General features: G+C 35.0%; 1 protein-coding gene across 5 annotated transcripts in view; it reads right to left on the bottom strand.

Moving 5' to 3' along the window:
• The window catches only part of hyd (E3 ubiquitin-protein ligase hyd), a 116,367-nt gene that overhangs the window by 3,730 nt on the left and 99,262 nt on the right, over positions 1-13,375 (bottom strand). For all 5 annotated transcript variants that reach the window (XM_071596032.1, XM_071596034.1, XM_071596035.1 and 2 more), the window contains 7 exons: positions 12,055-12,243; positions 7,881-8,006; positions 7,225-7,624; positions 5,414-5,645; positions 5,117-5,323; positions 2,370-2,517; positions 1,307-1,537 (listed from right to left, as the gene is read on the bottom strand). In XM_071596032.1, the coding sequence (XP_071452133.1) occupies positions 1,307-1,537; positions 2,370-2,517; positions 5,117-5,323; positions 5,414-5,645; positions 7,225-7,624; positions 7,881-8,006; positions 12,055-12,243 (1,533 nt within the window). The remainder of the gene's footprint in view (positions 1-1,306; positions 1,538-2,369; positions 2,518-5,116; positions 5,324-5,413; positions 5,646-7,224; positions 7,625-7,880; positions 8,007-12,054; positions 12,244-13,375) is intronic.

Below are 13,375 nucleotides of genomic sequence, written 5' to 3'. Positions count from 1 at the left end.
ATTATGTCTCCAGATAGCTTTCTTGTAAAAAAGATTGAGATATGTATCATAAATAATAACCTATTTATTTCCATTATTTTATTATTTTCTCTTTTAAAATCAAGTTTGCATTCCCAGTTGCTTCATTCCACGATACAAGAAAATATGAATGTGATCCACAATCCTAAGTAATTAACAATATACACATAATTTTCTTTGAATAAACCTTGTACATGATTTATTTCTTTTCAGCATGGAACACAATATTTTACACGAATTTTTATGCGTGCAGTTGTCTCACTACACAAGTGTTTCGCTTAAAGAGAAAGATCGCGTAAATAATTGTGCTCATATTATGAGGCTCCACCTTTGACCTAAATACATAATACACAAATCTACAGGCAATCTTATCTTAAGATAATAGTAGAAATTAAAGAAGGGCTGAGTTTGTGTTGCAATTGAACCAGAGTACAAAATAATAGACAGTGATGTTTCTCATTTACGGTACAAAACTGCCTATTATTTGTATAAACATTTTTAATTGATAACCCTACCTAATATTTAGTTCACACATTGAAATTATAAAGCAATATACATAATAAGCATCATGTTTAATTGGGTCACACAAAATATTTTAAAATTTTGTCAAAGTATACACCCATTGTTTTGACTGACAACCACCAATACAAAAATGCAATACCATTTGGACTTAGAAGTAACAAATAATACTATACCATAATGCATTAATTTCCGGTTGACATCCTTATATCTAAGATGCACAATACCCGCAAAGAGAAAAACAAATTATTATCGCATTACTATCAATAATAATGAAAATGTGACATAGTGATTATTTTTAAGGATAATAAGCTCTTATTAATCAACGTTACACTGTACTTCTAATTTGGTTTTTAATTCAAATGGTATTTATGGTTCAAGTCACTAAGATTTGTATTATAGTATGATTGGTCGTCTTAGGGTAACTAAAATAGTTTATGTAAAGAGAACATTCAAAGCATTTATGCCTGAGAATTATGCATGAAAATTTATCACTTCCATTTACATGCCAATGTAGGGCTTCACTTGTAATATTGGACAACCATTATTGATTATACATGGAGTCTTTTGGAATAGCAATACTATCTTTTCTATATGTCACAATTTCTAGGCATGTGGCTTTTAAAGAAAAGGGAAAGCCAAAATTTCAAGCGAAATAAACAAATGCAAGAGAAAATCTTAAAATAGTGAACACTCAGAATTAAAAACCAAAGGAACATAAAATTTAATTGGACACATCCAGCAGCTAACTAAGTTTAAGTGTACTAACCAAATCCTGTCGCTCCACATGGCTCATTCGCTCAACTATTGACCAGAGCCAACGCTTGAACCTCAAGAGTTGATCTCCTGATTCTCCTGACTCATCATTAAAACTTGTGTACGAGATGAGAACCCCGACATTGATATCACCAACACCATTCAGGAGCAATCGCACATCTTCTGCTGTGAGGCCATCTAAAGAAGATGCTGGAACGACGTCCAACACACCTGTGCGTATTGCCTACAGTGTCAGAGGAGAATGAGTAAAATAGCATTAATATTAAAAAACTCAATTTCAGGGAAAACTTTTGTTTCATAATCAATGGAATATTGTGGCCTGTAAATACTCTTTAACTTTACCCTGTTGCTGGGTATCTCAAATTGTAATGATTTCATGCAGCTAGGCAATAGGATGAATATCATGTAACTGATTTTTCACTAAAACACTGCGTGTGATTGTTGCCCATATTTGCCTATCATAATAATAGACTAAATGATAGTCCTAACATATATCAGACCAAATAGATAAAAAAAAAATAATCAAAGAACAAGGGAGGTGGCAGTAATACATTAACCTATGTACTTCATCATAATGAAAGGAAGACATTTTGCTTTTCCACAAAATAGTTTCATTTATGACATAGGTTTTGTTACAGCGTAACATCTTCTGGTCAACACAAAGGTATTCACTGTAATGAAACATAGGTTGGAAATACAACTTTTATGTGAAAAAGCAAAATGTCTTCCTTTTAGCATGAAGGATTTCCAACAAGTCAAATCAGAAACTGTGTTATTTGATGTTCTCTGGGAGTTGAACTTAGTTATGAAAAAAAATGAAGCGGCAAGTTTTCAGGCGAAAACTTGAACAAAGAGGTTAAATTTATTGCCTTGAATATTTCTTTACAATTTCAATAACAGAAAAATGTACCAAGTCATATACATGACTTTTTTGAAAAACTGCAGTACAAAAGGCCAAGATTTTGTAACATGCCTATGTCCGTTGCATGATACACACCACATCATCATCTCTTAATTACTGACTAATTTATGACTGTTTAAAACTATACACATACCTCAATAGCTTTCTCCTGGGTTTTAATCATCCTATGCTCTGCATATTTGCGTACATAATCATATACATTCTGAGCATTGACTTCAATATCTCGACCACCAGGCACCAACTCCACAGAGCCCCCACCTTCTTCAGTGCAGAGATCAATGCTGAATTCACATGAGGAGAATGAAAATTAGGAAACAATATTGTCAACTGCAGACGTTGAAACTAAAACTGAGTGGGAAATAAGGACTAAAATCCCTAGATAGGGGGCCTCCTATACCAATTTTTTTTAAGTGTCATATATTGTACAATGGAATGTGGTAGTCCAGGGTTGGTGTGTAGTCTACTCCCTGGAGAGCGTGGTTGATTCTCAGGCATGCCCTTGGGCACCTTCTGCTTCAACCAGGCTTCGTGATTTTTTGGGAACCAGAATTTTCTGGAAAAATATTTGACACAGGGAAAGGCACTGGTCCCCTTTATTATCCTATGAATGGGTGAATTTCACATACAGCTGGGCTTAGTTTTGGATGGGCTAGAACTTTAACCTATCAAACCATCCTTCGGGTTGATAACTGCAAATGGTTTTTTATGTTTCATATCGTACCATAAATGACAACTTATCACTGGTTCCTCGAATACAGGAAATTTTGAATGTATGTGTAAAAACACTGTTTTGTTACATCTAATGCAGTGGCTCAAAGGTAAGCAAGAGAATGCTATCTCATTCTTGTACGATTTAATTTGGCGTACACACTATGTAAATTGGATCTGGCAAAGAAAACCTTTGTTCATGACACATAAGGTGGTAACCAAATTCATTGAAAAATGACATTTTAAAATTTTAAAGTCACTACAATACTTCCAAACATGTTTTGAGAATCACTAGGAAAAAATGATTGAATAACAGGCTGAAATTATAAAAAGAGGATCCACGCATGAAAATCAACCATTCCTGATATAAAATATTTGCCAATTAAACCATGAATATACATTTAAATGAATAATTAACAAAAATTAACACATTAAGGGCATTTTTTTTGAAGAAGTATGTGTTAGCTCTAATTCTTAAGTTTCAGATCCCCAAACTAATCCCTTCAACTCTTTCCCCTCACTATTCTTTTCACTGGTGAATATTCTTTACATTTCATTGCTAGGTGATTTAGAGGATAGACATGAACAGTGAAATGCCATTCATCTGGCCTCCCATTATCCAATGGGCAGCTTATCCATTAGTCCTAGAAGATGAAATTCCCTCCCACTGCAATGCTAGTGGCTAATGATATTTAACACACTAGAAAATAATTTTTCAGTTTCATTCAAGAAATTAACTTGCAATTAGCATATGTCTACAACTACACTCAACGAGTAGTCTTCGTGATGAATCTTATATTAGCACTGCAATTTGTTTTTATGACTTGGGTCACTGCTTTTTCGACTAATATTTAAGTGATCATCTTTAGGTTTACTTCAGAACAATTTAGGAAGAGGTACCTCAGCTCAGTAAGCAAAACTATAATATTATTTTATGAAAGTTTACTGAATGTTCACTATGTACGCACGACGTAGTCCATGAAGATGAAGGCTGGCTGCACAAATATTTATTTCAGAATAGAGAAGGCTGGTGACATTAGTTTGTTAGCTCTATATTAAGAAAGAGGATTGTGGTGGAGTGGATTAAGGTTTCGGACAACTGGAACCTCTCTCAGGCCATCTTGCGGTGGCCCAATTACTACCGTTTGCCAAATTCAGGGGGAGGAAGTCTTTGCTGATTATTTGCTTTTGGAAGGAAGAAAAAAACAGACGTTGGATGATAGCATAATTATGACTAGTGCATGCCTTGAAACAAATAATGCTCTAAATTCCAAATACTGTCGAATATGGACATATAACTACAATGCTGATTTTTCTGAATTATTGTGAGGCATAGGAACTGCAAGTTAATGGCTAGCATTAATGTTTACCACATGAAACTTTCCAGGAAAATAAATAGAATCAACCAATGGATCATGTTAATAATGAAAAAACTTAAATAAATTGGAAAAAATACATAAAAAATGTTTGCACCATATGCTTTTAAAATATAGTTAGAAATATAACCTGTAAATTTTTAAGCATACAATCATCCATAATTTTCAACTGTCTGCCAGCTCCTACTCTTCAATTAGTGGATGATCAGTGCTCCACTGTACTCATATTTTGCACTTTATTGAGGGAGGGAGGAAGAAACTACAGTTCATGACACGCTGTGAACTACGTATTATTTCATGGGTGTAGGTGGCATGGGACACTGATACACTAGCCTCATATTACAGAGGTGAACAATGTAACTTTTTAGAAACCTATACAGTTTATGTATTATGGTTGCCCTACTGCACCTATAAGATAATGTTGTTTGATGTAGTGCGTTTCTCATCTTTAATTAAATTGGTAATTTCCCAATATTAATGCCAATAGGACACAAAAAATGAAATACTACACATTTAAAAAAATCAGAATGCAGATAGTTAAAGGAAATAAAACCTTAACTGGTAAAAAGAGCATAGACATAGTCTAAGTATGGCATGAATGGCTTTGCCAGCCAATATGTGATTGTATTCCACTGATTGACCCTATGGAGAAGAAAATGACCTTTCATAATTATGGAGGGTGGGTTTATTTCACTCAATAGAAAATTTGTAATGCCACCACAGCATTAGCTACCATAAGGTGCAATTAAAAACAATATACTGACAATGCGATTGCAGAATTAAAGAATATACCAACCTGAAGGAGAGATCCAAGGATGAAAATAATGATGTACTATCTTTTGTTTCGGCATCAAACACCAACTGTCTCAAGCTTTCATAAATTACAGGATCAAAGAAGGCTAGGTCATGGAAGCGAACAGGCCTCCCTAATATACATTTTATCACATGGCGATTCAAGAATATAGGACAAAGTTCATTCTGTAGCAGACACAAGCCTAATAACCTGTTGACAATTTTTCAGAATAATTGATATTAGTCGCAAACATTTTCAAAACAACAGAGATCACTTCAACTACTGCCATTCAGCACTAACCTTCCGACGTTTCTAAAAGCATTGAGTCGCTCGAAGGATGCTTTGCCTTGCCTTGGAGAATAAAATCCTCGTTTCCCAGGACTATAGAAGAGAGGGGAGTTGTCTTCACCATCATCAGCTCCATCATCCGTACCACCAGCAACATCGGAACTGCCTGCAGTGCCTGATCCACGAACACCACTGGAACTCCCTCCCTTTTTCCCCCTCTCTGAGAGGCTGAACACATCCAGGTCTAGAGGCAAACAATTAACATATTTTTAAATCGTCGATGATAAGGATAAAATAGCATTAAAGAATAAATTGCTACCACATGAAATTTGAAGTGTAAAATCATCATGCATACACAGTATTTTAAATAAAATATACACTTCAAGTTAAACGATACTTTTCTTCAATAAAATACTATAGTAAACAGCAAACAAAAACATAAGAGTTCTTGATTGGTTGATTAACACATACACAGGTCACTTAAAATACTAGTCTAAGCAGCTCAATCGCAAGTTACAAAGTAAATTAATTTAACTGTTTTGTCATCAATTTCACCAACTCTTGGTAATTTCAGTGAGATGTTGAATATAAAGTTTTTAGACACACTGAATATTGTACAATTTTCCTAAGCATTTCATTCTTACAAATGGGGCTCAACTGGGCCCTCAGATGTTGTTTTTATTAGAAGTCTAACTTGTATATGTATTGTACTTTATAGACTTAAGTTTGTAAATCAGCACACCGACTGATTTAGTAAATAAGTTGTCATCTCATAACAGAATGAAGGGCATCTTGATGAAGATTCTTTGAGCATAATATCTTAGTGCCCATTGGTTAACAAGTGGTGAGTACCAATCATTTGAATTAGACTAGCCAGTTCTGCAATAGCATAATAAAATATCAAACCCTACTCTATGAGTGAATAATAGCAGGTGAAACTCTCCTATCTCTCTTGAAGCACATTTCCAGGGTTGCTAGTATAACATTTCCTCATATTTCCAGCAAGGTTACATTGATACCTAATGTTTTTTTTAAATTATCTATCTTTGCCTTTCATTAATTTTGTTCTTTTTTCATACTACATTAAAAACCATTATTTTTGAGGAAAATCATTGAAGCATTCATCTAACATTAGTGAAGATAAAGCACTAATTTTAGTAGCTAACACACTGATCTTGCAATGCAGTGTACATTATCCCAAAGAGAGTTAAAAATACATTATGAAGAAAGATGCTATTTGCCAATGCCAAATTACCCAACCAAGAAATTTTTTGTTCAGGTAAAGATGTTTTAAAAGAATGAAGTTGATGACAGGACTAAGAGGTTGGGGAGTTGGGCAACATGTTAGAAAAAGAGTAGGAAAAACTTTGTTTAGGAGCACAGTATTGTATGGTATGGACATTTGGTCAATGAGGCAAGATAATAGGCATAGATACAACACTTTTGAGATATGGATATGGAGAAGGGTAAACAAAAGTAAAATGGATATAAAGGTAAACAAAACAAAGTACTAGCCCTGGCAGGAGTGGGTTATCAGGAGAAATCCAAAGGAGGCAAGAAAAGTGTATTCTCATGACATTACAAAGTACATTGCAAAGACATTAACAGATGTCTCAGATCAACTCTCCAGCTCAAGACACGGTAAATAAGAAACAATTCTTGTTCTCAATAAATCAAAACGGGATTAATATTTGAATTCAATGAAGTCGTCATGTCCATCTCTTTGATTGTGGCCAAACATTCATGACAGATGGATGAATTTTTAGATGGTAAAGTCAACAGTGGGTAGGAATTAGGTGGGGCAGAAATAAATTCAAACTTACCAAGCAATGCTTCCGATGCCATTTCCTGCTCTTGCCCTAGGATTAATTCCACAGCTTCCTCAACTTTCTGGCGGAGAGCATCTTCAGATGCCAGCAGCATTAGCAACTGTGATGGTGTAAGCTCAAGTAACATTCCGGTAATCTTTGCAGCAAACAGTGGCCGCAACAACTGAACCTTTGGATATAGTCTATCACCCAATTGTTGTTGATGTAATGAGAAGTGTTCATTTGCACTGTTATTGTTACTCCCGTCACTACCCGAGCCCGCAGGTGAGAAGGGCCGGGCGTCGCAGGAGAGGGCCCGCCTTGGCTCCCGGCAACGAGGCGTATTTCGTGGCTGCTGCTGGGACGGAGGGGGTGGCTGCTGCTGCTGTTGTTGGGCCTGGGCTTGTTGCTGCGGCTGCAGATTCAAACCAAATTGAACTCATCAGCAATTTGAACACTTCCACACATACACTTCTTAAAAATATTAATCCCAAAATTTACTGTCAGCATTTTCAGTTCTGTAAGCAACACTTTAAGTTTTGTCACTCATATTCCCTCAGTATACATTTTTGATCCGAGGAGGATTATGTAAAAAAGAATATACCATTTCTTTTATTATACTGGGCAGGAAAAGAAGGAAAGTGACAAATTAATATTAAAGAGATACTTACTTGAGGAAGCCTTCTTAATGTTTCCCTCTCCCTGGAACGCAGCCTTTGGAGAACATTATACTGGGCATACTTGGACCCTACTTGAGCTGCTTCTAAATTTGGTAGCTTTTCATTGGCTAACAGTGCCTGTAAAAATATAATAATATGTATTACACTTGACTGGACCTTGAAGAGAGCATCATTTTCCCAGCTTATCAAAATTGCATAAGGGGAAAATTAATACAATTTATGCATTGAAATTGAAAAATAATCAACTTGGCTTTTCCACATAGAAAATTTTTATTTACGACCAAGGTTCCGTTATGGTATAACATCTTCGTTGCAAATTCATGAAATCTAGGTCATAAATAAAAATTTTCTATTATGAAAAGCCCAGTTGTTTATTTTTCAATTTCAATAAGAAGATTTTTCATGGAGTCACACCAGATACTGTTTTATTTATGCATTGAAATGTATACATTCCTAATTTACTCCATTACAAAGAATCAATTTAAAAATAATAGTTTTAACTGAAAACAAAAAGATCCTGAAAATTCGGATTTATTACACCTAATTTAGAACTAACCACAAAAACTAATCATTCCTCAACGTTTTTCTTAAATTTTACTATTAGGTAGATTAGGTATAGATTCAAAAACTTCAGGAAAAAAAGACTTAATTGACCAATTAACTCAAAGCCAGTGAACTATTTAATGATGACTTTCCCAGTCCACCTACCAAACAATTCAGCATAACACACAGGTCATTCAATAATTCCTTAGAAAATCTAAGAGGTGGCACTCATAATATTGGAAAAGGGTTTGCTACTAGTAACCCTCAGCACTCACTAGGATAATGTTTCAGTTTCAGCTAGATCCATTATGTTGTTTCATTTTCATAGTCGATTGAAGCAAAAAACTTTTTTATCAAGAAAAATAAGTTTAGTGCAGTGATTTAACACTTCTATTTAAATGGCTTCACACCAAAAGAGATCAAAGCAGAATTGGAAGTTCATGGCACACCTGCTCCTGTGCTTGCGACTGCCTACCATTGGGTAAATAGGTTTAAATAAGGCTGTGCAACCTAAATATAATGAGCATTTTTTGGGATGTCCAGAGGAAGTGACTTCCTCCAAATTGATTGACAAAATCCACCATACAGTTTTGAGCGATCAACGAATATAAGTACATAAAATAGTTTAGGCAACAGGCAAAGAAGTGCAATATTTTCAATTTTGCATGAAAATTTGGGAGTGAAAAAATCTCAGCTAGACGGGTCCCACGTTTGTTCCCAGTGGAGAATAAATCATGTGGTTGATTTGGAGGCTGGTTTTGTGCTTTTCCATCTCAATCCTGATTTCTGCATCGATTCATAACAATGGATAAAACATGGATACACAACTACACTCCAGACACAAAGCAACAGTCGAAAGAGAGGATTTCTGAAGTACCCCCGCCTCCAAAGATAGCTAAAGATGGTGGAATCAGCCAAAAAGACAATAGCCCTGGTTTTTTGGGATGCACTCAGAATCAACCAAATTGATTACTTGCAAAAAGTACCAATAATAAATGGAGAATATTGTGTTGTTATTGCACTGGTTGAGCAAAAAAAATTAAGAAAAAAGGTCCACATTTGGCAAAAAAAATTCTCTTCCATCATGACAATGCACAGGTGTACACCTATGCAGTTTCAACTGGCACCACAGCACAGAAGTTATTCTAAAACTAGAGTTTTGGTTTTTTCCAAGGCCTGCACGTACAATGGTGTGGCAACGAACTCATCTCAAAATTAATAGGAATATTGTCCTAATTCCAATTTTATATTCCTGATTTGCACATCAAATCCCTAACTTTTCAAATAATAGAACACACTTCCTCAATTTTGAAACGTGAAAAATTTTCCCAACCAAATAACCAACCTGATGTGCTTTTTGTGACCAGGCTATTTCTTTCATCCACTTCTACTAACACATTTGGTATGAAACTATTAGGGCTATAGTTCACCAAGTCATGTTTACCACAAATGCAATTCGCCAAAATACTTAACACGTAAATCATAGGGAAAAGACTTGAGCTTTATCTGTTATATCAAGATTTTCATTGAATGCCACATTCATTATTTCAGGAATACACTTTGTTGGAATCAGGTGATTCCAACAAAAGTTATTACTATTTGTAATTCGTATTACAAAGCCTCTAAGAGGGTTTTCATTTAGGCCAGAGTTTATAAAGGGATCATATACTTATTAAATGTGAAAATAAATATATTTATGAGGGACATGTTGGCTAAAATTCTACTGAAGTGCCAATTATCACTACTCTTGTTTGGCAAGGATTGACAATAGCAATGAAGTGGAGGATTCATAATCTTCTTGATTTATTTTTCTCAAGGGAACCCCATTAGGCATTTTCCTTGACTTACTTTGCGTGAATTTTTTAACATGGAGGGTCCCAATAGGCTTGATTGCTGCCAGGAGAGAGCAATAAAAATTCTTTCAAAAGGAGATTTTTAGTGTGTTTAAGAGAAACAGAATGAAACATCCAAAATACCTATTGTTTACCTTGCAAAATAAAACCTCTTCCGATGGTACTATATAGGTTCCCAGATCAATGATGACATTTTCTTGTTCTACTGATTTTCCTTTAAACTTATGGAAGACAACCTTTCTTTGAACCCATTGGATATACAAGGTCTGTTCAAAAAGTGTCACAACTTTTGTGTTTTTCCAAAAATTATTTATTTATTCATGAATATCTATTGTCCCCTTCAAAGTAATTCCCATTAGATATTATACACTTGAGCCAATGTTTTTGCCAATCCTTGAAGAACTTCAAAATATCAATTTTAGTGATCTTGTTCAGCTCCTCCTTTGATGCAGTCTTTAACTCGTCAATTGTAGCGTAGTGTTGTCCTTTCATGGGCCTCTTTAGTTTCACTGGGGCCAGATCTGGGGAATACGGTGCCTGCGGCATCATTAGTGTGTTTTTGGCAAAAAAATTGGGCACAAGTAACGATGTGTGAGCAGGGGCGTTGTCATGGTAAAAATACAATTTTTGTTCTTACACAAATCCGGCCGCTTGAGACAGATTGCTTCATGCAAATTGCACATAACTTGCAGGTAATATTCCTTATTTACTGTTCTACCATGTGGCAAGAACTCATGATGCACCACACCCCTGCGATCGAAGAAAACTATAAGCAAAACTTTCACATTCAACCGAACTTGGTGCGCTTTTTTCATTCTTGGCTTGCAGCAGCTTCCATTGGGATGATTGGGAGTTTCCACGTCATAACCATAAATCCATGATTCCTCACCAGTTATGACAATCTGGAGCCAATTTGAGTAGCCGTGGACAGAGTCATTAGCAATGTTAATGCATTGCTGCTTTTAGTCAAAATTGAGCAATTTTGGTACGAATTTCACAGTGACCCGTGTCATGCCCAAATCATTGGTAAAAATTGAATAGCACGAGCCAATCAATACGTTTAGGTCCTCAACAACTTCTCCAACGGTTTTTCGACGATTGGCCAATACTATTTTCTTCACTTCATCAATGTTTTCATCTGTTGTTGACGCGCTCAGGCATCCAGCACGCTCTTCGTCGATCACATCTTCTCAACCCTCTGAGAACATTATGTACCACTGATAAACATTGCTACGGTCCAAGGTAGCTTTTCCATATGCCACAGTCAACATTCTGTATGAATCCACACACTTAATTTCGTTTTTCACAAAATATTTGATACATATTCTTTGATCCATTTTTTTGGAACAGGCAAAAATCGAGGGCAAGCCAAAAATACGCCCAATGTAAAACAGCTGTCAACAATTGACTGAAAATTCAAATTGGCCAAACTTTTTGGCGTAAGTGAGAGACGTAAGTACCAACAAACAGCACAAAAAAATCGAAAATAAAACATATGTAACCCGTGGATATTCAAAATTCGTGATACTTTTTGAACAGATCTCATATGAGACCATAAGTAAAAAAAACCTTGTGTCACATTCTCCCTTTACCTCATAGGATGGCCTATGGCATGTCTTTATCTTTATCGCTTTAACAGTTTATATTAAAATATTATATTATAAACATTTTATAATATTCATTCATGCACACAAAAATGTATTTCACAAACAATAACACAATATAACAACAAAACCCATTAACAATGCAAAAAAGATTCTTTTTTTTACCTCTGCAACAGCAGTGTAGAAACTCCGAGCAACACCTGATCCCTCACCAGGTTCATCCTTAAAGGTAACCTTCACTCTGCTGACGGTTAGAGGTGGCTGAGAATTTGAGGCACGACGGTGGTGGTTATTGAACTGTGTATTCAGCTCTTTGAACGTTTGGATCAGGAGTTGAGATCGCTCTCTTTCTACCTGTTAAAAATAATACACATATTTGAAGCCAGGTTATGACAAAAATTACACTCTAAAGATTTGATGGTCAAATAAACATCAGTATGGATTTTAGCAAATGGTTTTCCTTAAAGAATTATATTAAATCAAAATTTAACAATGTTCTTGAAGACTAGGTGTGGATTGAATTCATAACTTGAGACGATGGTAATATATTACAATACTGTTATTTCCGTTTTGAAAATACACAACTTTGAGGATATTGCCTTTGATTATTGTTAAGCAATCATGTTTTCATTGTGCAAGAAATTGAGCACTTTTCATTAAGAAACTTTCAGTTAACTTTTCCTACTCGAGTCCACAATTTATACTTCTCATTAGAACTGATGGAAAGATCATGGTTACCTTCCTTCGATTTCAGACATTGGTTATATTTCACGATGAATTTGTTTTATCAAGCAAGAACCATACCATGGTGCCAACAAGACTGAATCAAACCTAAGTAAGGCATAATATGTAATATGTAAGGCATATATGTAATAATTTGATTGATGTGTGGTGTATGGTATTATATGTAATAGCTTAATTTTTTTTTTAATTTATCTTTTTTTTCTTGCTGATAAATGGTTGTAAATGGGATGGGGATTCACTTGTTTTGTTAAAGAGATTTGTGTTTTGAAGTCTAGTTTTATGTATTATCTTTTGCAATTATTTGGGACTTGTGTGCCACCTGACAATGTCTATCAGCACATGTGTATTTTAAATAATAATAATAATAAAAACCTTTCCTCCGATAGAATAGCTATCACACCATACACAAACGAACAAATATATTCAGAAGTGGCAGGATTACAAAGATCCTTCTTATTAAATAAATTCACCAAATTTTTATTATTCCAACATCTATAAACTACATATCTATGTAAGGTCTATTAAATAACTGGCGTCTTCCACACATATTATGATGGTTGTACGTCAAATAATCAAGAGATTTTAAACACAATTACACTGTTAAATAATGCTAGGTAATGAACCATCAATTATCACATAATTAATGGTTTCTGGCGTAACTTTATGGAACCGATTCATTATAAATAAATGAAAGGACTAACTTTGTAGTTTCAATAACATTTCGAAAAGAACTTGTTCTCCT

Source organism: Hetaerina americana, unplaced genomic scaffold (genome assembly GCF_022747635.1).
Source record: "Hetaerina americana unplaced genomic scaffold, ioHetAmer1.1.p SCAF_73, whole genome shotgun sequence".
Lineage (NCBI taxonomy): Eukaryota > Metazoa > Arthropoda > Insecta > Odonata > Calopterygidae > Hetaerina > Hetaerina americana.
The sequence above is the reverse complement of the archived record's forward strand: the minus strand, read 5'-3'. Positions and strand labels throughout refer to the sequence as shown.